Source organism: Gadus chalcogrammus, chromosome 8 (genome assembly GCF_026213295.1).
Source record: "Gadus chalcogrammus isolate NIFS_2021 chromosome 8, NIFS_Gcha_1.0, whole genome shotgun sequence".
Lineage (NCBI taxonomy): Eukaryota > Metazoa > Chordata > Actinopteri > Gadiformes > Gadidae > Gadus > Gadus chalcogrammus.
The window spans coordinates 10,138,720-10,164,889 of NC_079419.1; the positions used below are offsets into that span (position 1 = coordinate 10,138,720).

The window sequence follows — 26,170 nt, forward strand, 5'->3', positions numbered from 1 at the left end:
AAGAAGCCCGTTAACAGGACGGTCGGTTCACCCGTTCCAGTCTCACGGGGACCCCATGACAGCCTGCGGGTGTCCTGATATTCACGCCGTGATAAACCGTCCAAGGTCCGCGCACGATTCAAACCCGATGCCGCGGATGGTAATCCGCCGTGGGAGTGAATGGGCGATGGGCGATACTGCGCACGCGCGAAGGGTCGGGCCATCCGTGGACGATGGAAGACATTCTTGGATGTCTGTCGGATCACATCCACCAGTACAGAGCGGGGAGGCGAGAGTTGCTGTCCTCGCGAGAAAACGAGTAGTGTGTGTGTGTGTGTGTGTGTGTGTGTGTGTGTGTGTGTGTGTGTGTGTGTGTGTGTGTGTGTGTGTGTGTGTGTGTGTGTGTGTGTGTGTGTGTGTGTGTGTGTGTGTGTGTGTGTGTGTGTGTGTGTGTGTGTGTGTGTGTGAGTGAGATGAGTTCCCTGATAGAAACTGCATCTCAATCTATAAGTATTAGTAAACCTCTACTATGGACCGCAGAAATAAAGGGACGTTACTTAGGAGGAGACAGAAGCCCATCATGAAGTCATTACCCTGAACGCAGTTCACCGAGATCATCGCTAGAGGTCACCAGAGACTGAGTCCTGATCTTTAACGCGTCAAACAATTCATGTATAATACAGCTGTATAATAGGTACTACAAACAAAGACATTAGAAAGTTAATATAACAATATAAACAATATAAAATAAATAAAAAGGGCTAATACTCGATCTTACAACCTCTCCTCCTTATCACCCTTTCCAACGGCATCATAACATATTTATTATAGTTCAGTTTCATATCTAAAAATGTTAGTTGGATGAACTATGAGGCACATTTAACCTGTAGATCCACTCCCGTTGTAGGAGTCTTTGAACTGAATAAAAACACAACTTGCATAACAAAAATATTTTATTCAACATGAGGGAAAGATGTGAAAGTCGTCCCAGCGGATATCCTGCTGGGACATGAAGATATGAATGATGACACACAGGAACTTTAACTACTACACGTTCTGAGGGCTGCAGTGCGAAGAGGCCCTCCAACAACCTCAGGGATTCAGTCATCTCACTCTGTCATCTCAAACACATGTTAGTAAAACAGTGACGTTATAAACAAATGGAGGGGATAGAAATGCAAGTGGCTTTGGGAAGGTGAAGACAAAGATGACATTTCTATTGAAGCATTTTATCGGACTACAAAAATACAAATCTGGACTACAATCAAGATGGAGGGTGCAGCGCGACGGTGGACACAGAAACTAGGTTCTCACCCGAAGAACACAATAAAAACACGTTTGTAGAGGAATGCCTGGAGCTTGAGGGGCGGGCGGTGATTGGCTGACTATCCGTCTGTCTGTCCGTCTGGTTGTCTAGTTGCATTGGCAATCGAGCTGTGTGTCTGTCTGTCGGCCGATGACTTGCTGAGCACTGAGCTCTGACCTGCGCGGGGTGGGGGGGGGGGGGCACCCCGGTTAAGGCCCCCCCCCCAGGACAGGAAACACGGTAGGCCTCTCAAGGAAGTACCCCGACTTCCTGCGCTGCTTCCTGTTCCCCTGACATGTGACTGGTCACATGTCCGCTCAGCGTTTAGAAAGTGGTTTCCAAGTTTCAGCATAGAAAATCTCAGTCTCAGTCTCGTTCCAAACCCCCCCCCCCCCCCCCCCCCCCCCCTATGTCAGCTATCCCGTCATCCGGAGGCGGTTGCCGTGACGACTGGGAGGCCCTACTTGTGGCAATAGATGTCCTTGAGGGTCTTGAGCTCCTGGATGAGGGTCTTGTTCTGGTTTTCCAGCACGGCCACACGGTTCTCCAGACACTTGACGTACTCCTTCTTCTTCCTGCGGCACTCCCGGGCCGCCTCCCTACAGACCGGGAGAGAAACAGGTACTGAGTACACACTACTACACAATACTACACACTAATACACACTAATATGAACTACTACTACACACTACTCCCCCCTAAAGACTGAGACACATGTATGGATTACACACTACTACACACACTACAGACCAGCAGAGACACAGGTACTGAGTACACACTACAACAGACACAACTACACACTACTACACACTGCAGTCATTAAGGAGCAGGTAGGGGTTAGAGGTCAGCTTGCTCGAGGAGGCCAGCAGGTAGAGACATTAGGGATCGAACCCACAACCTTTCAGCTGAAGTAGCATGGCCTTCACACACACACAACACACAGACCCCGTCCTCCTCCTCCTCACCTGTTCTTCATCAGTCTGACCTCCCGTTTGCGCGTCACCTCCTCACCACGAGGGGCGTGGCCTCCAGACAATGACATCACAGCCCCCTGGGCCAGGTCGGAGTCTGGCGAGCGCAGCTGATATGCCGGGACGTCTCCAGTGGCATCTGAGCATGGGGGGGAACTCAGCGGTCAGCACTATGACCTCATCTGGTTATCATCATCATCATCATCATATTAATAATCCACCTTCTGTAAACATTGTGCAAACGATCTCAGAAAAAAAACAAAAAAACACCTGGGGTTGTTTATTGTTTATGATTGTTGTTTGTTTATTATTGTTAGTTGTTCGTCTTGTCCTTTCCTTCCTGAGGAAGTCGTTCCTCCGGCGTTTCAGGCTGTTGTCATAGCAACGGTCGGTAGCCACTGCCCGCTAAACGAAAGAAAGACTGAGCCGCCGCTCCAAACCGATAGTTGTAACGATTTGTAATTATGTATTATTAAGTATAATTCACCTATCCATCCACGTCAAGTAATATATTGCAGTATGTTCGTAAAGGAGAAGTATTGAGAAGGTAGGTCTTTCTGTGTAATGACGCTATAGCTGCGGCTACTCGCTTCCCTTGTGACCCCCGCGGTGACGGTTGGATATACCCGCTAAACCGACATTAATACAACTAGACGTCTGTGTATACCTGTCAAACAAACAAACACACACACACACACACACACACACACACACACACACACACACACACACACACACACACACACACACACACACACACACACACACACACACACACACACACACACACACACACTATACCCCAACATGACGATTTTATTATTATCGTAATCCAGCCATGAACTGCCTGCGGTTTGATTGGTGACGTGTTGTACGCGTGTGTGTATGTGTGTGTGTGTGTGTGTGTGTGTGTGTGTGTGTGTGTGTGTGTGTGTGTGTGTGTGTGTGTGTGTGTGTGTGTGTGTGTGTGTGTGTGCGCGCGCAGGGCAATGTGATAACACAGCACTGACGTCAGTTTGTGCGTCTTGCCTCGACCATTTTTTTTGCATTTTGTTTTTCCTGCGCGTGTTCCAGGAAAGACGGTGACGTCAAACTGACCAGACTCCTCCTCCGGGAACACGCAGACGCACACACGCACACATACACACTCACACGCACACACGCAAAGACCAAACTGTTGCTAGCTAGGTTAGCCGCTCACTCACGGAAATATCTAACCAGCTCATCGCAGAGACGAAATTAGCAAGCTAACTGTTGAGACACAGTGTAGCACAAGCTAACCGCACACAGACGAAGCTAACAAGCTAACCGTTCAGTTGTGTAGCGCAAGCTAACGCTACACAGACGAAGCTAACGGAGAGCTAGGAAGCTACACAGAACTGAGGCTAACACAGGAGCTAACGACCGGCCAACCACCCAGAGGAGTCCTCACTTCTCCACATCTATACTCTGCATACTTCCTGTTACTAGGAGTCGTGTCTCAAAAAGCAAAACAATAGGGCAACTCTGGAAAAAGTTTTGTGAAATGAACAACTTGACTATTCTGACTTATCTTGTCATAATATAAATTGTAGGCAGAAGTGAAGCAGCTCCTAGGCTCATAAAACAAACATGAATTCAGTACACCGCCTTTGCCTCCTGTGATTTAGAGACTATCATGTTTAACACAAGGTAATTGTGATAAAGGCATCAGACTTATCCGCACCTTACTTATCTTAGCCCAACAGTTCTAGAAACTACTACAACTAAAATAGCCTTCACAGGGCTCTAAAGTGCGACCAATTTGGTCGCACATGCGACCTAATTTCTCAATGGTGCGACTAAAAAAAATCGGAGGTCGCACCGGTGCAACCAGCCGTTCAAAAAGAAAAAAACTCTGCGACTCTGAAAGGCCCATATCATGGTCCAATCCAATCAGAGATAATGAATAGCGGGACCCCCCTCTGATTGGCCGTGGTCCAGATATTCCTGTTTATTCTACTTCATTTAAGAATGCTCGTCAGAATTTTGCGATTTTCACTGGCTACAATATTGCATCTGTCAGTTGTCAAATTTGCTGAACAAAATGTTAAACTTCAATAATTGTTCAGTCAACTTATATCGTGCATTTATTTAAGCTCTCAACAGCATAACCATACAGCTTCGCCACATCGGCGGGAAAACACGGCACACGCAAAGTAGGCTACATCCATGGAATCAGCCGTTGAAAACCAGTCTGCATGAATCGTATGACAACTGGATGGCAGGGGATGCGGACAAGGTATACACCGCAGGGGAGAACATGAGAGCCCCAGCTCGCCGCATAGTAGCCTGGGTGCTTTAAGCATGGAATAAGCTGGATACGGAGTGGATGAAAAACGATGTGTGTGTTTGTGTCACTCTGTTCGAGCCTGCATGAGAGTTCAATGTTGTCATTAGCTGTTACGTCTTTCTGACCAATCGCAGTTCAAGGCCGACCTGGGCTGTTCCACTTCGGGAGGGGGCGCTCAGTTACTCCCCTCTAGACAAAACGGAATTGGTTGCGACGTTGACCCGGCGCCGCCTGAAACGTTAACGGGCCACCGGGAATTCTCCCAACTCTCCCGATTACCACTCTGCGTGTTCGTGCGTGCGTGCGTGCGTGCCTGTGTGTGTGTGCAGGCGTTATTCAATTGCCTGGTAAACATATAGGCCTACGGTAATATTCATACTGGTTTAAATAATGCATTTGATAGTAGGCTATTTCCCATCGTTGCTGAGCAAGAGTTTGTTCGAAAGTTCAGTGATAGAAAACAAATAATAGCCCGGGCTATTGCCAAAGATCAAGAAGGCCAAACTACATGAGTTGGCCATCAGAGGGGCATGTGACTGCAATTGAGGATAGTCCATAAGACCTGGAGCCATGAGATGTTCAGTTTGAAGTTTCAGTTTAAAACACTTGCACTTTTAATTTAGATTTTCTTTTTATTTCATTTATCTTCAGATGTTTTAAGTTTAAATTGCAGCTCAGTGAAGCACTTAAATCACCAAAATGTTTCAGTGAAATTACCTTTCTTGTGCAAATATTCAAATAAAGAACATTAGGTTGACCAGATTCTTAGTTCATCATTTACAAGTCAATATTGCCTACATGGACAGCTATTTAAAAAACGTGAACCTGTAAAACTGCAGTGTTGAATGCGATATGGTCGACAATTTGGGTGCACCTAACTTTTGTGCTGGTGCACCTAAGAAAAAAAGTTAGGCGCACCAGTGCAACCAGTGAAAAATGTTAGTTTAGAGCCCTGCTTCACCAAATGGAGGTTGCCCTCCAGGTCAGAACACACTGACACAGAGAGGACACGGACACAGTGAAATCTCCACAGGAAACTACAAATGTTAGAGGAAAACAAAGCCTACCTGACTCAGTGTCGTCCCCGGTGACAGCCATGTTCCACGCCTCCAGACCCACAACACCCCTAAGAGTCGCTCTCAAATACAAATTTCCTTAGCCCTGTCCCACAGAGTGTTCTTGACTCTGTCTCTCTCTTCTACGGTTCTCTCTGACCCAGTGTCTCTCACTCTCTGATTCTCTCACTCTCCCTCACTCTCTTGCTGTCTCTCACTCTCTTGCTCTCTCTCACTCTGTTTCTCTTTCACTCTCTGGCTCTCTCTACAACTCTGTTTCTCTCTCGCACTCTCTGGCTCTCTCTCTCTCCGTCTCCGTCTGGGTTCCTGTACACTAGAGTGGTGACCCAACAACGTTTGACACCAGATTACCATCAGGGGTGGTGACATCACGGTGACGTCACCGCGGGTCGCTGCATGCTAAGCCCGTGGGGGGGAGGGGAGGAAGAGAGGGGTGTGGGTGTGTGTATTAATAGACCTTGTGACGCAACCGGGTAACAAACAAGAGGATATTGTGTCCCAGGCGAACTGTGAGCACTAACTACTGTGTGTGTGTGTCTTTATACCTATGTGTGTGTGCCTTAATGCCTTTGTGTGTGTGTTTGTGTCTTTATACCAATATGTGTGTGTGTGTGTGTGCCTTAATGCCTGTGTGTGTGTGTGTGTGTGTGTGTATGTGTGTGTGTGTGTGTGTGTGAGCCTTTATACCTATATGTGTGTGTGTGTATGTGTGTGTCTTTATGTCTGTGTGTGTATGTCTTTATACCTATGCATTTGTGTGCCTTTATACGTGCGTGTATGTTCCTGTACCAATATAATGTTGCTCTTCTTCTGACAAATGTTATTTTGTAAGTCATTTTGGATAAGAGTGTCATCTAATGCCCTAAATGTAAATGTGTGTTTGCCTTTATACGTATGCGTGTGGGTCGTGTAAATATCATCTATCTAACTATAATATACAATCAAATAAATATTATACAGTATAAACCATGTTTATATAATTACTAGTCAATTGAAATGGGATGTCTATACATTCTCCTCGGATAGTTTGCGTTTGCATTGCCTGGAGCCACGAAGTCTGATATTGAGGCCAATCGACTGACATCTTTGATGTGTAGATTACTTTAACAGTCTTGCAGCCTTGCAGACATCTCCACTTCCCCCATAGTGTATTGCACTTTAACTTGGCCTCTCCTGCCAATCCTAAACTCTCCACAATGGTCAAACATGATGGAAAAGTTTCCTAATAGGAATCATGGTAACAAATTGTTTCACTGGATGTATGCTTGGTAACTTTGCTGCCCGCCTCTTCACCTGATCAGGCTCTAATATTAAATCAAATATTTTGCTGGCCTGATCTTTTTAAATCCAGCTGCTAAATACATTTTAGGCCTTCATTTTTAATTCTGTTTTATTTTGTTGCATGAGATGTTTTTATGTGAAGCACATTGAGCCTGCCTTCTGTATGAAATGTGCTGTATAAATAAATTTGTCTTGAAGTAGTTTACAGACTACGGACTACAGTGCGTCGATTCACTAAAGTGAACCAGACTGAACCGTGGCCCCTCCAGACGGCTGCAGCGCAGACACAATTATTGATGGACGGTACCTGGCAACCCAAAGCTGACAGGAACAGGTAAGTCATGTAGAGTCTTGGTTAACCGCTAGAGGGCCACTGGTGCTCATATTGACATGTTATCATACACTCATACTTGGTGCATTAAAAAAAAATGCATTAGACTGCTTTGTAACACACTACAGCACTTTTCCTCTAACATAAGTGGTTGTTGTGTTTTGTATTTCTTGAATGAATTTGCATTTGTGATTCTTGAAACCACGTTTATGTTACTGTGGACCTGAGATGTCATTCATTGGTTAAAACTGTGCACAACCCTAACTTCAGATCCAACCCTTTTTAAACAGATCAATTATGGGATTGCATTTTTACTGTTGCTTTGCATCATCTAAAAGCTGTGCTGCCAGTAAGGAATATGTAATCCAACCACTAGACCAGGGGTCACCAACGCAGTGCCCGCGGGCACCATGGCGCCCGCAAGGACCACATGAGGCGCCCGCAGGCCTGTTCTAAAAATAGCACTATACTCATTCTTGAACAACTCTTTCCCACCTTTTTTAAGTCATTGTTGATCATAATTGTGAGAAATCATTAACATGACTTAATTAATTAACATGTCTTCACATAGATGAGTATCATTAATCATTAATAGTAATATATAACTAAAGGCAAACTGAGCAAATTTGTTATTTCAGAAGAATGTATAGAACTGGGTGCCCTTCGTATGGCTCAGTACCCATGAAGTAGCTCTCTGTTTCAAAAAGGTTGGTGACCCCTGCACTAGACTGAGGCAAAGGAACAAATACTCCCTCAAAACAAATAGCATCATTAGAACCATTCCTCTTCATTGTGTAGGCCTATTCTCTTTCTTGGTCTTAAATACAGGCTCTGGGTCTCGTATGGTCTCGACTGCTAAGAGCTGGGTGTGTACAGCATGGAAATCGGGGAAATACATTTACATTTATAGAAACGATAACCAAAGTACCTACAAAGAAGCCTAAAGGAATACAGTCAGACTTTGGATTCTGTTGGAGGCCAAATGGCGCAGCGAAACTCCCCGCTAGACAGGGACAGATACTGCTGTTCCATCTGTCTGGATCTGCTGTTTAATCCGGAGACTCTTGCTTGTGGCCACAGCTACTGTTTGGACTGCATCACAGGACACTGGGACAATGAGGAGGACATCTACAGCTGTCCCCAGTGCAGACAGACCTTCGAACCAAGACCAGCTCTGGTAAAGAACACCGTTCTAGCCGATGTCCTGGAGGATCTCAAGAGGACACAACTGCGAGACGCTCCCCCTGGCACTATTATGCTGGACCTAAAGACGTGGGCTGTGATGTCTGTGCTGGGAGGAAGATGAAGGCCATAAGGTCCTGCCTACACTCAAAAAATGATTTTTTGCCATAATAAACTTTAAGCTTAACATTTAAATTAAACCTGTTTAAAGTAAATACATCATATATTATATTCATCCATATTCATTAAATACAACATAAACCAGTTCAATAGGAAATTAAATCTGATTTATTCACATTAAGTCTATTTAATCGTTTCACTGGAATTCATTGGATCCACCTGAAGCCACTCTTTCATTCCTGAACCAGCAGACCTCGTGCTGATAAATGGACCGAGTTTGGTAAGCTTTTTATCCGTTTAAGTTAACTAGAAACCGATTATTTATTAGATGTCCACATGTTTAATGGGTAACATTAGAATAGATGTTCTGTTACTGAATATAAGCGTTTCTTTATTCATTTAGGCGAGTTATCTAGCACTGTAACTAGCACTAGCTAACTATTTAGCTAACTAGCTGGGTAACCTGGCTAGGAAAATAGTCATGAAACACCATAAATATGCTATTGCTTTCACAATGGTATCGCAAATCCCTTGGCTTATGTTGTGCAACGGCTTGTGCCCTTAGCATTTAGGCATGGTTTACGTCAGGTGGCTAGCACTACGACATTGGGTCTGCCAAAGCATTTAGCTAGCTATCGTATTTCGCATGTCCCCGCGATTGACTGGCTCCTGGCCGTTAAGGTGCAATCGAGGGAGTGGTTGCCGACCGTACACGTCCAGCCGTTGAGTAGGGAGTGAGAGCCTGTTGTCGGGAGTGTACTGGCAATCTATGAAAACGTGGTTGTTTTGATAAAACACAGTTCGAATATATGCTATACTTTGCCATCTCCAAATGTATTAAAACGTCCAAAGATGCCATATTACCACAGTTTTGGACGAGAGTTGGCGGCTGTTGGGGGGGGGGGGGGGGGGGGGATTCATGCCCATGGACTTACATTTATCGTCTCGTGTGAATTGTCACTTATAGCCTACTTTTCCTCAATTTTCATATTCAGGTATTCTCTCTTTGGATTTACTTTGTGAAAACCAGGGCAACCTCTTAATAGTAAGTATTAGTGGCATTTTTTGTTGGGTTTTCTCTACTAAAATATTGATCAGCTAATCTGTCCCTTCCACCCTTTCTTTTTTTTCTGCAGGTTTGTGTGAATGTGGGAGTGTAAACTTTGTGACATATCACCAGTATCAAGCAGGTATTGAGCTCAGCGTTATTCTTGTAATTTAGTGCTCTTCAGATCACACTAACAGTTGCCTCTGGATCAATCTCAATCTCCACACACACACACACACAGGAGATTGTACTAATTTGTACAACTGTCAATAAATGTATTTGTTTTTTATTTATTTTCCAAATTCCTTTCCAGGCTCCTTGTTGTCGTAATAAATATGGATAATTGCTCTAATGTATGTCCTACCTTCTTATTTCTTCGCAAAATGATATTTAACTTGTGTTTTTGTAAACAGTGATTGTTGTAGCTGAATTTCAGCAGAATACGAAAACTGAGGTACAGTGAAGACTATTTAAGCCCAAAAGTTAAAATGTATGCATTTCAATTACATGACAATTTTCCATCTATTTTGATCACATAACTCCAATGTAAAAAATGACATTTCAATCCATGTTTATTAATCATGTTCATGTAATCTAACCAAATACATTGGGTTTATGCATAATACCTGAGTAAGTCCAATTTAATTGATTAATGTTGAGTTTATCTAATTTATTCATGTTGAATGAACATGATTAATAAACATGGATTGAAATGTCATTTTTTACATTGGAGTTATGTGATCAAAATAGATGGAAAATTGTCATGTAATTGAAATGCATACATTTTAACTTTTGGGCTTAAATATTTTTTTGAGTGTAGGTTGTCAGGCTTCCTTCTGTGAAGAGCACCTCCAGGGTCACTATCAAGTTCCTGGGTTGAAGAGACACAAGCTGGTGGAAGTGGTGTAGTCTACGTGATACGCCGTATACCCACTAGGAACGCACCAGGATTTGCGTATACCGACTTAAAAATATGCACGGATACGTATCAATCGTCTTGTGACAGATCTTTCACTTCTGTGTTTATTTTTCGCAAATATCGGTTGGGTATAACTGCAATAAAATACTCTAAGCAGGGGAAGTTATCTCCTACATTCACACATTCATAAAATTCCCCCTGCGCGCTCGCGCTCTGCCCTGTCTCTGTTACGAAGCGCGAAGCTGCCCCTGCATCTCTGCACATTAGTTGGCGGGCCGAGCCCCTCCTTCTCGCGTGTGTGTGCGTGTGTGTGTGTGTGTCCAGTCCTCCCATATTAATGTGTAAACCACATAACAAGTAGTCAACAGAAGACAATGTTTTAATCCCACTTTATATCTCCTTGTTACTTTTAGATGAGAACCCCCTGGCCAGCCTTTTGGACTGGGTGTCAGGCTAGGGAATTTAAAAACAGGCATCCTTGGTTAGAGTGGAGGGAAAACAAGTTAGGTAAATGTCAGCCAACATACAGTTGGTATACACAATTGAAATTCATAATGTTAATCACTATGCAAATGAGAGTATAGCTAATTCATGGTCATTTTTAAGGTGCAGTAATTTCACACTTTTACACAATTCAATTACTGTATGGTATGATAGATAACAACAGTAAGAGCTCAAATTAGAGCAATTGAAAGAGTGAAACATTAGTCTCCTGTCATCTCCTTCTCATAGCCATGGTTGTAAAGAGTTCATTAAATTATTTTGAGTAGATTTTCTCCTTGTTTAGCATGTGCTATTGCTACTATAGATATACAAAGCACAACTTGTCATTTTTGTCTTCTATTTGTTCATACTGTTATTAAAACTGATAAACCTACTCAGCATTACATGATTGTTGATAATCGTTAAAGGTCAGCGGGTTGTAGACCCCTGCGTTGGTGAGTGTGGTGCGACATCCCATAAGTGCCACACACGTGCACGTACCGGTGGGACGGGTTTGTACGAGGCTGGGAGGGAATCATCGCAGTATACCCACTACAATAAAATAGACTACACCACTGGGTGGAACCAACAGCAGATCTTCAGGACAACATCTGCCCCCGTCACGACGAGCTAATCAGGATGCTTTGCTGTCAGGAACAACAAAGTATCTGTTGTGTTTGTGCTGTGTATGAACAAAGAGGCCTTGACATGATCTCAGTCGAGGCAGAGAGAAATAAAAGGAAGGAAGACCTCAGCAGCCACCAGAAAACCACAAGGACAAGAATCCAGAAGGGTTGGGAAGACCTCAAAGTGCCTCATCACTGCTGATTGAATATCTCTAAAGTAAGGATCATAACATTTCCGTCAAATACTTAAATACTAAAGTCTTTTGCTTTTTAAAATAGACCACTATACAGTTTCACACTATTATAGAAGTTATTCACATGTATATATATATATATATACTGTTATTCTGTGGCTCTTATTTGAAAATAAAATCAGCACAGTGAGTTCATGTAATTCTTCATGTGAACTAAAGGTTAAGATGTGAGCATCGTGGTGATGGTGAAAGTTGGGTCAGGCTCTCTCCTAGTGGTTGGTAAGGTAACTCCTTTAGCTTCATCCAGTCCTCTGCTAAAGGCTCCTCAAGATGTTCACCCTTTTACCAGTGACCAGTCAATGTGACATCTTTACATAGAAGACAAATTAATCCTACCTAGTCAGATTCAAACTCAAAATCTGGTCAAGTTTGGCGCCTCCTGGTGGATCAAACAACTAATGTTCCAATGACAACGGCTGGAAGCATCACCCAGCGTGGCTCAAGTAAGTCATCTCATGGAGGTTGACCTCCCCAAATTGTAGATGACAGAGGAAGCTGGCAAGGCCCTTATGACTGATTATTGACAGAAACGTTCGTTAATCTAAAGCAGATGCCAGCTGCCAGTGTTGTTGAAGAACTTACCCAACCGGATTCTGCTCTTTCCTGGCAACCAGGGCGCTGTATGGAATTCAACTAAACATCATGGAGATCAAGAACTGCATGCCTCCTCAAGCAGGGTTTGGTCAAATTATTACCTTTTTTATTATACAATCTTCACATGATGATTTATTTTAGAAACAGGATAAGGTTTAGATTGCCTTGGATACTGCACATACGTATATCGAGTAAGATAATCAATAGGGATGTCCCGATCCGATCCACGGAATCGATATCGGTCCAATAATGGACAGGTACGCTGGATCTGATATTGGAGGGGAGAAATAAATCTAGACTTTTGAACTCTGTTCAAATCTTTTGACTTGATTTATACCATTCAATCCATCTTTAGTGAGATGTTTTTAGGTGGCTTATTGGCAAATATGCAAAAAGTGCTTCTATATCTTATTATTATTTGTTCAAGAGCAAAACAAAGTATCGGACTGATATTGGTTTCGGCAGATAGCCAAAGCTGCACTATCACTATCGTATCGAAAGTGAAAAAGAGTTATCAGGACATCCCTAATAATCAACAATCCAATGTCAAAACAATTACCACCTAGAGAACTATTTTTCACATAATTATCTCCATTGTTCTACAACATACCTCCCTATCCCAGCCTCTGCTGTGCACTGGGCGTGTACACTAAGGGAAAGATGAACAGATTTACAGTAAGTGATGAGCAGAACACTCACAGTGAAGTCCAAAGGAAACAGTCAGACTTTAGCTTCTGTTGGAGGCCGAATGGCGCAGCAAAGCTCTCTGCTGGACCGGGACAGATACTGCTGTTCGATCTGTCTGGATCTGCTGTGTGATCCAGGGACTCTCGCTTGTGGCCACAGCTACTGTTTGGACTGTATTACATATTACTGGGACAATGAAAAGGACATATACAGCTGTCCCCAGTGCAGACATGTCTTTGAACCAAGACCAGCTCTGGTAAAGAACACCGTTCTAGCTGATGTCATGGAGGATCTCAAGAGGACACGACTGCGAGACGCTCCCCCTGACCACTGCTATGCTGGACCTGAAGATTTGGGCTGTGATCTCTGTGCTGGGAGGAAGATGAAGGCCATCAAGTCCTGCCTGGGTTGTCAAGCTTCCTTCTGTGAGGAGCACCTCCAGAGTCACTTTCAAGTTCCTGGGCTAAAGAGACACATTCTGGTGGAACCAACAGCAGACCTTCAGGACAACATCTGCCCCCTTCACGATGAGGTAATCAGGATGTTCTGCTGTCAGGATCAACAAAGTATCTGCTGTGTTTGTGCTGTGGGTGAACACAAAGGCCATGACATGATCTCAGTCGAGGCAGAGAGAAATAAAAGGCAGGAAGACCTCGGCAGCCACCAGAAAACCACAAGGACAAGAATTCAGAAGGGATGGGAAGACCTCAAAGTGCTTCATCACAAGATAGACGCTATCAATCAGTCTGCTGATGAAACATTGAGTGATGTCGATGAGGCCTTTGCTGAGATGATCCGTCCCCTTGAGAGTCAGAGGTTGGACATTAAAGAGATGATCAGGACCAATCAGCAGGCTGCATTGAGCTGGCTAAAAGACCTGCATACGGATCTGGAGTGGGAGATCGTTAACATGAAGAGGAGTGAAGCTGACCTGAAGCATCTCTCCCACATCCAGAGCCACGTCACGTTTCTACAGAACTACCCTCAGAACGTGCATCTCAAGGAACACAATGGCTTAACAACCAGAGATATCCCTCCAATGCTGGACTTGGAGAACGGGACTGGAGCTTTTGCAGAGATGACAGAAAAACTAAACAAATTCATAATAGACAATATCTCTCAGATTTCACTGCCATTGGCTCAGGCTGATGATTTACCTTCACCGCACCCTGAGCCACAGACCAGAGCAGATTTCTTACAATATGCATGTGAAATAACATTTGACCCGAGCACAAAAACCGATTCCCTGTCTCTGTGTGAGGAAAACCGAAGAATGACGTTGTCCGGACCAAAACAGCAAGAGACAGTGGGGAAGTGTCTGAGCCAGGAGGGACTGACAGGGAGAAAATACTGGGAGGTGAAGTGGACAGGACACTACGTCTCCATCGCTGTGGGTTACAAGGACAGTTCGTGGAATCGAACAGGGTTTGGAAATGATGACAAGTCTTGGTCTTTGACTATTTGCCAAATCGGTACCGAATTTGAACACAACAGAATCATCACTAAAATACCAGGTCGCCGTCCCTCTAGGCTGGGGGTGTACCTGGACTACAGTGCCGGTACTCTCTGCTTTTACAGCATCTCTGACACCATGACTCTACTCCACGAGGTCCAGACCCGATTCACACAGCCCCTCCATACTGGCATTTGGCTGTATGAACGACCAGGGGTCTTTGCAGAGTTCTGCTATCCTCTGCAGCTATAGGTTAACACATGATGCAGTGTTATAAACACAGTGTTACCATCTACAGGTAAAGATTGACACATGATGCAGTGTCAGAGCATATGTTGGTGAATAGGGTCCGTCAACAATTGTGACGATTTAATCATATGGGCTGTCTCAGTCATATAGACACTATTTTAATGATTATCCATGGGACTGTATATGAATAATTGTGTTGTGTATTTTAGTCAGTGAGATGATAAAGACACTTAAACCTGCACTATAAACTTTAAGTAAATCACTGAATGAGTCTCTGCTATGAGATTTGTACCTAGCCTCTGTTGTCAGGGTCACCACTTTCTCCTCATCCAGTCCCGGTTAAAGGCTCCAGAATGAGTTCACCAGTTCACCAATGTGAAGTCAATGTAATGCAAAGGTTCTGAATACCTCCCACCAAGTCAGATTCAAGCCTTAATTGTCAAGTTCGTAAAGTTTGTTGCAATTCTAAAGTTCGGCAACACCTTGTTGATCAACCACCATACTCTTTCTCATACTCATCAAAAGTAAATCAAAGAAGTGGTTGATAAACTTGCCTGACCAGATCTGCCTTTACTGCCAAGCAGGGTGTTAATTTTTTTTAATTTAACGTCATGAAGCTTTTGAACTTCATAGCTCACTGTCACTGTAAATGTGACCAACAGGACAGGCGAGCAGGGTTCAGTCAGAGTTTAAAAATATCATATTATTGGATGCTCAGGTCCTGATTTAGTGTATTTAAATTAGAGAGTGATATGATAAAATACAAAGTGCAGATTAAAGGTCTTAAGTGCATGAGTTGTGTACTTAACTTCTGGTCTCATAATGGTACCAATAAAACACAATCTCTCTTTCCACTTTCCACTTTATCATGATGTGTTTTGTTATTGTGGGAGCTATGCAGTTGTAAGATTTAATTGTAAAACATTCATTTAGTTTGTTTGCTCAATATAAAATAATATGATTATTTTATGTTTATTTTCTCGTTTGTATTATAAATTAAAGTTAATTTGAGTTTGTTTACGCTTTTGTTTAGAAATTATTACTAGCCTATATATAGAGGTAGGCGGGCATAGTTAAGACTTTTTTTACCAGCTGTACGAGAGAGACAAAGGAGATGAGGCGGTCAGTTCCCACTGTTGCACATTTGTTTTGTTTGCTTGTAAGATCAGAAAATAATCCTTCAGACACCCCAAATTCACGACTGGACAGTTGACTCTTCTCCCTGCAATGCGTAAGATTCGTCCCCCTGATGCAGAGCCGCTGCGGGGGGGGGGGGGGGGGGGGGGGGGGGGGGTCACCAGTTCTACGGTGACGGTTTCGGGGTGCCCTGGCGATTGCTCCCGCGCCCCCTCCCTTCTCCGTTTGTTTCGTATATTTTAATTGACTAACGCATTTGCCGCCCTAGGCGGTCGCCTATGCCGAGCGCCGGCCCTGCCCTGGTGCCTCAGTGGCTATTTTGATTACGTTGCTTTGTTTGATTTCTTAATTTTCAAGTTATTGTTTTATTGAGGACAAATCGCCACTAGAGTTATGTTGTTTCACGTCTTCGTTGAATACTGGATTCTGATTACGGCATGAGTGTAATCTGCTTATTTCGACTTTAAAATAATGATTTCTGTTATGATATCTGAAGAGGTTAATGATGAATACTAATAACATGTAAAAAAAAAAGGCACAAAAAGGCCAAAAATATAGATATTTTTTTCTTATTTGTCAATCTTACTCTTTCCCAGTGTCTGTTTGAGAAAAGGGAATTTCTATTTTTTGTTATGTGTGTTACATTGTTGATAGGACCATGTATTTTTCATGATCATATGATGATAATAAACGTACTTGTACTGACCATTTGTGCAGTGAATTAACTAGTTCAAATTGTGTCCATGCTGTGATAAGCAAAAACGAATTACCTTTGGATCTTTATGGACCCCTCGGCATTAGGCGGAGGTTGGTTACTGCCTAACCTAGTTAGTTAGCATGCTAGCCTGTTCCAGTACGAAAACAACTGAAAAAAATCGTAGCTGAACTTTTGTCATTGAGTGCTCGTGTCCAATCCAATCGAACCACATTTTCTAACGTTAATGTTGACATTAACATTACGGTTAACTTTGATATTAACATCAATATTGCAATTAATATTTACCCAGAGAACGGTGACGGTGTGAGTACCAGATGTGTTCGGCTGCCAGATCGGCTCCGGGGTCCTAGAAGCGCAATAATGACGCACTTCCTGTAAACGATGTCATTAAATGCGCATGCGCGTCACTCAGTAGCCGGTGTATCCTATGGGTGTATCAGCGTTTTTCCGCTCCTATGTCAGTGCGTGTGCCTGTGTGTGTATCCAAACACATACACTACAATTCACATACACACATACAGCTGAATGTGGTAACACATTATATACATTCTTATAGGCCTACCTTGACATTTTTACTATTTTACAGATGTTTTTTAAATTATAGAGCAAAGATACCCCTAGTGGAAACGAGGAAAATGTTACAATTTGTATTGTTATCAGTTGTATAGGCACGGATACAATTCATTGAACATCTGGAAAATCATAAAAAAAAAAAAAATCAAGGAATAGGATGAATATCTAATATGAACACATTCATGAATTCATCCTCAATTCACCATCTAAACATTACGTTTTTTATGGATTTGCATTTAGCTGTTCCTCAGTTCTATCAATGTATTGTCTTATTTATTCTGTTTTGTATGAGCAAATAAAATCTCATCAATCATATGACAAGTTCTTCATTTTCAGTTAATAGAAACTAGAAAATACTGTCTGAATATCTTACTTTAACAATGCCAATCCTTACTTTAACATATGTGAAAATAAAAATATGTATTCATCAGTGCTTTTAGACGTGTTTTCAATGGCTTTGTCAGAGAACGGGCTCCGTTCAATGAAATCAAAACCAACTGATTGAGCACCGTTTATAAACAACCCTTCCGGGTTTTGTCCGTGTCAATACGTCAAGTGTCGATACGACATCGCAATGTCTGTACTGGAGTTCCAAGTGCAGGTGGTGACGTATATAATTTGCATCGAGAACAGCGACAGCGACTGTGGTACACTCACACAAAACCTAACATTATCAAACTTCTTTAAGATTTTTTTTAGTTTTCTTTGCATGAAAAATTATTATTTAAATCCACAAACAACATATGTGTAATCAGGAAGAATGGGACCAGAAAATAATTATTTTCTCTCTAGTGAAACCCATTCATATTTTTCGATCTGCCGCGTTTCCACTGCAGGGTGCGGTACGGATCAGATCGCAAAGGTGCGGTAGGGAGGGGGCGGTAAAGACCAGCTCAGTTCCCAGGTCGCGTTTCCACTGCCGACAGTACCCTTGGTGGTAGGCCGGATGTCGATCGCCGCGGCAGCTACGTAAACATCGTAAACAACGTCTTCCTCCCCAAGAATGCAGACGAACGTCTCCACCTCCTTGTTCGCCCAAGCAAGCTTTTTACGCGACATGTTAATTGTAAAGAATAATACCTCGAGGCTACTGTTTGTTTGTTTTTATCCCCGCGTCACCCGGAAGTGATGATTCTGTCGACCAATCAACGGAGGGGGGGTGTAGCTAGAATTTCACGGGACCCTTTCAGGCGTCTGGTCTCGTTTTGGGTACCGCAACGGAGGAGTCCCGAGAATGGGGCCGGAACGGGTACGGCAAAGTCCGGGTCACGCCCACTTTTGGCGGTGGAAACGCGACCCGACCCGCACCTTTGCGATCCGATCCGTTCCGTACCCTGCAGTGGAAACGCGCCATTAAGGTCCCATGGGCTCTACCGGAAAGGGCGTGACTTCGCCACTTTATTGCAACAACCTTTGGAGGCAAATACTATCAAATAATTGACATAAAATAATATACTAATCTCTTGTATCAACATACATTCAAAAGGTTCAAAAATATATTCCTCCTATTAGAATTTGCCTAGACATACAAATACCCGGGCTTACGGACAGACTGGTGGGAGACCTTTTTATGGTCCCACGTCCCCGTAACGCAATGACCACGCAGACGGACTGTCATGTTGTGGTGTGTCCCAGTCATGAAGTCGTGAATGTTGTGGTGAGTCTTGGTGAGTAAAGCCCTTTAAAGAATTGTATTTTGCGTTGCACAGCGTCAGTCTCGACCTGGTAGTAAAGTCAATACTCCACCGTTTTACTTTCGCAGGAGGAGTTTAATTGGTTGCATTGGATTGGGTTGGTAGCCGTTCTCCACTGAACACGGCTCAACAGTACCCCCTTCAGTCCAGAGAGAGACACGCATGCAATTACTTTTTTGGGGGGACTCCTGGCAACGAAACGTAAAACATCAAGTAAAGTAGGTTAGTTTAATTGAGTAGCCTTAGTGTCTAAATAAAATGTCGGTCACTAGAGGCCATGGGTGAAACGCAGCCCATAGATTCGGCGGTGAAGATAGGCTAAGCAGAAGCGATGCTTTGAGGATCAGACTAGACGTCACGTTCAATCAAACACTTCGTGAATCAGCCAGCAGCCTACAACCAGCATACAACCTTGGCTTACACCCGACCCGGGACCACACACCCAGGGGCCACACCTAGGGCCTACACCAGGGCCCACACTGGGTAAATAACGGTTTAATAAAAACATACAAGTAATATAAATGACATGCAGTTCTTCGGTGACGGGACAGTAAATGTGATTTTGTCGATTTTTATCCGCTAAGTTACATGGAGGACCAATTCATTTGAATTAAACTTGGTCCCCCAATAGACGTGGATCAGGAGCACGCTGAGGCACTGACCAGATGGTCCCCCACTCGGCCTCCCCCGCAGCAGAAGGGGAACCCCAGGGGGCCTGCGGTCCTGCCGGTGGGGGGGGGTTGGGGGGGCTCTTTATCAAGGGCGGGTAGATATTAACTGCTAAATTAGACTGAACCGACCGGCGTACTCGGCCCCAAGCTGTCATTACAACCCATGAAACAGCTTGTACGGGTCTATTTTAATCGTTTTAATTGGCTTTTGCCCCAACCGTTTTCGGCCCTTACTGCGTGTCTCCACCAGGGGTCGCGGTTGGTCCAGAATGGAACGTTAATCATGCATAATGAGGGACGCTCTGAAGAAGAACGTTGGTCAAAATAAGAGTCAAAGTCAAAGTGTTTAATTTGTGCACAGTATCACACAGGCTAATGCTGAACAGGGAACGTCCTTGTTGCTTGGACTTGGCAAGCAACAAATATGTTGCAGGCATGAGAAATAATATATATATATATATATATATATATATATATATATATATATATATATATATATATATATATATATATATATATATATATAATATATATGTATGTATGTGTATATATGTGTATATATCTATAATATATCTTAAAAAAGAGTCACAACAGGGTCAGAAATAGCTAACATATGGCCAGACTAGCAAACTACCAAGTAGATAAAGCACTCGCTGTGTCCCAGAGCATTTGAAAAAGGGAATAAAGTCCTGGACCAGGTGAGATCATCTTTGATGAGCACACCCAGGACTTGAGAGGAGACTCTCTCCCCTTCTCCCTCCCTCCCCCCTCCCCACCCAGCTCTATATCTTCTGCAGGAGGAAACAGCTTCCACCCTTCGTTCATCAACCTCCTCTGCCTGGTCCAGACCTCAGTGGTCTCCTCCTAGATGGTCCAGACCTCAGTGGTCTCCTCCTAGATGGTCCAGACCTCAATGGTCTCCTAGTTGGTCCAGACCTCAGTGGTCCCTAGATGGTCCAGACCTCCAGTGATATCGGCTCATAAATAATCGAACTCTTGGCCGATAAAGTGAAATGTTACTTTTAATGTTGTTATTAAGAGGTGTTTAATGTAATAATTATATTATTACATATTATATATATATACATACATATGTATAGATAGATAGATTAATTATGTTATTACACCACTACAAGCCAAAAATTGCCCATTAATAATAGATATAATATTATATTTCATTTATTTTATTATTTTCCATCAGACCTCTCCTAATCTTATTATTAGAAGAGTCGTCATAATCTTGTCATCATCCCTACTCCTTATATTATTAATTTATTATTACTGTGATCACGTTATCTACACTTAAAACAAAACAAATTTAAAGTGATATCCTGCGAGTTTGCAACTTAAGCAGGCCTATGTTCCCTCAAATGCTGTACACACACACACACACACACACACACACACACACACACACACACACACACACACACACACACACACACACACACACACACACACACACACACACACACACACACACACACACACGGCTACAGTGCGCCGTGCATCCGACACCACAATCAATTTTACATCACTTGATTTCATTCGGCGTTTAGCCTCATCGACCAGTCCACGCATGGAGGATCTGATCCCTGCGCGCCAAACATTACCAAAGTCGGCCACAGCGGGGAGTCCCAGTCGAGCTCCCAGCCTCCTCCCCCTGACCCCCCGCAGGCTTTAGCTGAGCCAAGAGGCAGGCCGGGCTACGGAGCCACAGAGCGGCTAAACAGGTGGTCTTGAAACCGAAGGCTCTCCAAACAACACACAACAATGTCGTCCGGGGGGGAAGACCACCACTTCGGGCTCTAGCGGCGGGTCTTCTCGAGGGCTGTACAGGAATACGAACCCGGAGGATTAGATTCATGTCCCTGTTGTTCTTTCCGTCGGAGCCCTCCTCCTCCTCGGTGCCACTCCGATCCCGGGCCACAGAACTCGGATCCTGAAGCATGAAAGTGACGGTGTGTTTCGGCCGGACCCGGGTGGTCGTGCCGTGCGGGGATGGGAACATTAAGGTCCACACGCTGATCCAGCAGGCGGTCATGAGGTACAAGAAGGCGATCGCCAAGGTAAGACCCGACCCGGAGACCCTCCTGGGCTTCTGCGGCTTTTGTTTAGGCTGCTGGAGCGACGCTGGAAACATGGAAACACTGTTGCGACATCCGAGGGCAACATGGCGCAAACTTAAGAGGGGGAGAGAGCGAGGGGGAGAGACAGAGAGAGAGAGAGGAGGAGATGTGTGTGGTTGTTTCATCGCACACATTATGCTCCGTGGGGAGCACTGTGTTCTGGCCCGGAGGAGGAGGGCATGGACCCGGCGGTAGTTCACCCGGTCCCATACGGTCTGGGATCATCCGATACGGGGGAAAAGTGTGTTTGTTTACCGCTCAGAGCTACAGGCACTACCCGGCTGGGACAATGGTGGTCCTTTTACTTCTACTAAAGTCCCAAAGCCCCCCTGCTACAGTAGACCCCCCAGTTACAGTAGACCTGGTCTGAGACCCGGCGGAGGTCCCTGAAGTCGGGGACCCCCGTTAGCCTGTTAGCGCCTAGAGGTAGCCCCGGGTCCCGGGACGGTTTGGGTCCCAGGACGAGGAATGGGGGGTGGATGTGTGTGTGCTGACCGATCCCAGAGCTCATAACCAGTAGGTCTCTGGTCTGTTGGGCTCTCTGAGACTACATGCGTCTGGAGAACCAGTAACACAAAGGGTACTCCTGGTCCACCAGTAAGGAGCTCATGAGTCGAGGAGTTGTTCGCCATTTCCAAGAAGGTGTAGTGCGGTGGAAGTAGAAAAAGACCCCCGGTTGTGTTATCGATGATGGTTTAAAACAAAAGCCTGACCATCGAAGGCTCTCCACATAGTCAAATGGAAGTTCAAACTTTAATGGCGGTTGTTGTTTTAAACTACTGGCTGTGTTGTGCTCCTTGGCCGGACAATAGGCCCTGGAGGCGGGATGGGATACTGCAGTGGGCCGGTCCGGCTCTTATCCCCGAGGCAGCTGAGGAAAAATCTTCAAATCTTCTCTGGAGTCTGTGAAGAAAAGACGTGCTAGGGACGTCCACACCTCAGGGGTCTTATATTGTAAGATCCTCATCTTGCAGATCATGTGTACAGGCATAAATGATCAGAAATCCTCCTAACACATATTTATATGATGACCAGCGGGAGCTGAACCATTCCTATAACTCACTAATCAGTTGGAAATTATTTTGGACAGGCGATGGTCAGATCATAAGTTGTAGGTGTCCCTTAAAGACCTAGCTGTTGATCTGACACAGGGTAGGTACTTCAAACTGACAGGGTTGAGATGACCCTAGGAAAACACCCGTCTCCCAGGCCTCAGTAAGCATGAACCAACCATACAAGAACTCGGGGGTTTTCTCTTTCCAAAAGGGTTCTCTCTCAGTTTGAACAATGTGGCAGTCCCAGTAGGGCAGCATCCAGTCCTACAGGAGCAACTAGTGACTTGTAATCAGCATAATCCCAGGAATAGTACATGTTTGCCTGGCAACATAGTATGCTAACCCAGTTCTTTGTTATCGCCTACTACTTAGTCCATGGGGAGCTGTACTCCCACAACATGGGAGCGTATTCCCATGTTATGCAGGTTAGCCAACCAGTATGTGTGGCTGGCTCGTAGGCTCGGAAAATTGGCCCATGGTGAGTGATGTTATCTCATATTACATCATAGATGCTACGTGAGCTTAGCTTAATGTGTTGGGATGCTATAGAAGCATAGCTGGTTGTTTGGAGATGCAAGGTTATCTCAGCTGATAAGTTGGAGATTCTAGGCTAGCATTGCTGGGTGTTTTGGAGGTGCTAGGTTAGCAGGTTGGGAATGCTAATCAGGCTTAGCCGGGCGTTTGGGGATGCTAGGTGAGCTCAGTTGGGTGATGAGGGAGGGATGCTAGCTTAGCCGGTCAGATGGGTGGTTGCTAGGATAGCTTAGCATTGGTGGTTGGGACTGACAGGTTAGCGTAGCAGGGTGGTTAGGGATGGCAGGTTAGCCTAGCAGAGTGTTAATGTCCCTGCTCCACCTTCTTCGAGCAGGCAGTAAGGCGACACCGCTGGTCGTGACTCAGCGTGGTGTTAGCCGCCGTGTGTTCAACAGGAGGGCGTCTCATGTCCGTCCGGACTTCCACAGGAAGCGGAGGAGCTGGGAGATCAGCTGGCGTCTGACAGGAAGACGTAAGCGGTGTTCCCGCCGGGGATGGTGATGAGGAGCTCCGATACCGCGCTGGTATCGGTGTGGTCACCCCCCCCAGGAATGCCAAACAAATACCGAGCTGAGGCAGAACTCAGGAATGACAAGGCGAGAAGTGGGAAAGACCTTTGCTGTAACACACACGCACACAGTACACACACAGCACGCACGCACACACACACACACACACACACACACACACACACACACACACACACACACACACACACACACACACACACACACACACACACACACACACACACACACACCGGTTAATTATCTACACAGTGGAAGCATGCACAGCACACTGGCTCTCTGATATTCTCAGCTATGTTCATTGTTGTTCATCAGCGGACGTTGTTTGTTTTCCTGTGTGTTGGGTTGTGTGTTATGGTGGTGCAGGAAGAGTGTACTGCCACATCTCGTCCTGGGATAAAGAATGCATCATTATTTTATCATATTAGATTACAACATATTATTACTAAGGTGTATCTATGTTCATACTGAATGATTGGACGCAAACATCTGGACTTATGACTCTCAGCCAAAAGGTTCTGGGTTTGAACCCCAGTCTATCTGTCTGCATCATTGAGCAGGAGGCCTTACCTCTTCCAGAATGACATACGTTGAAGAGACTCCTTCACCGTGGGTCGCTTGGGGTGAAAGCGTCTGATCAATGACTAGAGAGCATTGATTATATGTTAGAACTCAGAGCGCAGACACATCAGCTGTGGCCGGACGGGCCTCATCAGGGTATCCCATGTGCTGCCTGGCCCGGCAGACCCAGGGTCCGCCCAGACAAAGTGTATTGAGCTGGGAGAGGTTTGGCATTGCCACAAATAGAATCTCCATGCAAAAGAGTTAGCTGGATAGGTAGCTGTCGGCGAGGGGTATGTTGGCTAGCATGCTGCCCCGTTCCAGGTCCAGGTGACACACATCTGAAGAAACCAAAAAACAATATATCGCTGTAGGTACAGTAAGGATTTTCATAGAGCCAAGTACCATCGCGAGGTTAACCCATTCCACGTATACAACAAAGATAGCTATGATAATATGCTACACGATGCAAGTACTATTTTTAAGTGCAAGGACGTACAACATACAATAAGTGCGTAAGAGGGGTGAAGGGAGGCTATGCAGGGTCTAGGTGAACTATATCGTCAGTTAATGTGTCCAAAACTGGACAGGCTCAGCATCTCGCTCTAGAATGTCCCCAGGTGGGGGAGGTAGACTTGGGTTTCTTCTCTCTGGGAGTCTAACCCCCTTACTGCCACACTGTTTGACCCCCGTACTTGACCCCTGAGAGCGGCAAGGCATCCAAGAAAATGCAGAGGACAAAGACGCTTTTATTGTGCTATGTGACACTGGAGCTAAGGAGTCGTTATTGTGAAAGGTGACGTGTTGTGGCTGTAGCCACGGCGATGACAGATGTCAGATGACTGGGAGAAACCGGAATCGCTCTCTTTTTAATCTCTCTTTTTAATAATGGTATACGGGTGTTGTCCTAGCGATGATTGTCCTGCCTGGACAACAATGCGACCCACGGTCAAACACAACTAACTCAATTCCTCTTTGAAGGCATCTCTGTAGCCAGCGCCTGCAGAACAGATCCAGGTCGAATGCCTTGCCCAAGGGCAGGGGCAGGAGTCTTAATCTAACAAGAGTACTTGAGGAGCATTGGGGCCGACAGCACTGGTCACAGACTGGGTCAACCGTGAGAGCCTTTTTGGGTCCATGCTTTACTGGGATCAGTGGCCCTAAGCAAGAACTTAAACCCTGCTACGGCTGATAAGACCTCCGCAGACGTCTCTGACTTGTCAGTGACAAATACCTTTTACACATACACTACCAGACAGCAGCACCCAGCTATGTAAAGCGATGCAGAGAATGTTTACAGAGGGAACTCCTATTATTTGAATGGCACATTTAAAAGATGTGCACTCAGGGTTGTCAATCCAGTTATTTTTTGGCGGGGAGGGGGCCACCCCAGGCCTCCCCGTGGACTCGGCCCTGCTCCAGTTGAGCTGGATCTCATTCAGAGAGCCTGGCTGTCAATGAGTGCTCGCAAACCAGTCTGTGTAGATGTTATTTTTAAAAGCTAGCTAGTATGGTCTTAAAAATCAGTGTAGTAATACCATTCCCTATTGATATTCAAAACGCTGTTAGCCTAAACCATTGACAACATATTGATTAGCATATTAAATTAGCACTACCTTAGACGCCGCATACTGGGTTTAATAAACACGTCTCATTAGCATAAGCTATTGATGCCTCACGTTTGATTAACATATGCAGTGT

The 26,170-nt window shown here is 44.7% G+C and overlaps 4 protein-coding genes and 1 long non-coding RNA gene across 8 annotated transcripts in view; 3 read left to right on the plus strand and 2 right to left on the minus strand.

Annotated features, from left to right (window-relative positions):
* The window catches only part of LOC130387255 (neuropilin-1a-like), a 15,264-nt gene extending 14,667 nt beyond the window's left edge, over positions 1 to 597 (minus strand). Inside the window, exon 1 of the mRNA XM_056596274.1 lies at positions 589 to 597. Coding sequence (XP_056452249.1) covers positions 589 to 597 — 9 coding nt within the window. The remainder of the gene's footprint in view (positions 1 to 588) is intronic.
* A 1,077-nt stretch (positions 598 to 1,674) lies between these two features.
* On the minus strand, positions 1,675 to 5,980 carry LOC130387038 (cAMP-responsive element modulator-like). Its single transcript, XM_056595968.1, has 3 exons — positions 5,635 to 5,980; positions 2,251 to 2,395; positions 1,675 to 1,884 (listed from the first exon to the last, which is right to left on the minus strand). Exons 1-3 carry the CDS (start codon positions 5,663 to 5,665, stop codon positions 1,746 to 1,748), a joined length of 315 nt encoding a protein of 104 aa, XP_056451943.1. The 5' UTR covers positions 5,666 to 5,980; the 3' UTR covers positions 1,675 to 1,745.
* A 159-nt stretch (positions 5,981 to 6,139) lies between these two features.
* Positions 6,140 to 20,531, plus strand: LOC130387256 (E3 ubiquitin/ISG15 ligase TRIM25-like). Its single transcript, XM_056596275.1, has 4 exons — positions 6,140 to 7,258; positions 8,084 to 8,376; positions 13,363 to 14,209; positions 20,444 to 20,531. Exons 2-4 carry the CDS (start codon positions 8,238 to 8,240, stop codon positions 20,529 to 20,531), a joined length of 1,074 nt encoding a protein of 357 aa, XP_056452250.1. The 5' UTR covers positions 6,140 to 7,258; positions 8,084 to 8,237.
* Positions 8,599 to 10,414, plus strand: LOC130387040 (uncharacterized). Of its 2 annotated transcripts, XR_008896275.1 has the most exons (4): positions 8,599 to 8,837; positions 9,553 to 9,602; positions 9,694 to 9,747; positions 9,919 to 10,414. It is a non-coding gene; the product is annotated as an uncharacterized LOC130387040 (long non-coding RNA). The 2 variants fall into 2 exon arrangements; XR_008896274.1 differs by having other exon boundaries at positions 9,694 to 10,414.
* A 761-nt stretch (positions 20,532 to 21,292) lies between the features above and the next one.
* Positions 21,293 to 26,170, plus strand: part of pard3ab (par-3 family cell polarity regulator alpha, b) — a 109,824-nt gene continuing 104,946 nt past the window's right edge. For all 3 annotated transcript variants that reach the window (XM_056596103.1, XM_056596105.1, XM_056596104.1), the window contains exon 1: positions 21,293 to 21,732. In XM_056596103.1, the coding sequence (XP_056452078.1) occupies positions 21,613 to 21,732 (120 nt within the window). In that variant the 5' untranslated portion in view covers positions 21,293 to 21,612. The remainder of the gene's footprint in view (positions 21,733 to 26,170) is intronic.

Bases quoted from the DNA above. Each gene is read 5' to 3' on its own strand.
- LOC130387038 (XM_056595968.1), bottom strand. From the start codon at position 5,665: ATGGCTGTCACCGGGGACGACACTGAGTCAG. The intron at 2,396-5,634 runs GTAGGCTTTGTT...CCCCATGCTCAG, and splicing joins CGGGGACGACACTGAGTCAG to ATGCCACTGGAGACGTCCCG. The intron at 1,885-2,250 runs GTGAGGAGGAGG...CCCGGTCTGTAG, and splicing joins GTCAGACTGATGAAGAACAG to GGAGGCGGCCCGGGAGTGCC.
- LOC130387256 (XM_056596275.1), top strand. From the start codon at position 8,238: ATGGCGCAGCGAAACTCCCCGCTAGACAGGGACAGATACTGCTGTTCC. The intron at 8,377-13,362 runs AGGACATCTACA...ATTACTGGGACA, and splicing joins AGGACACTGGGACAATGAGG to ATGAAAAGGACATATACAGC. The intron at 14,210-20,443 runs GCTGGACTTGGA...CTCCCCACCCAG, and splicing joins ACCAGAGATATCCCTCCAAT to CTCTATATCTTCTGCAGGAG.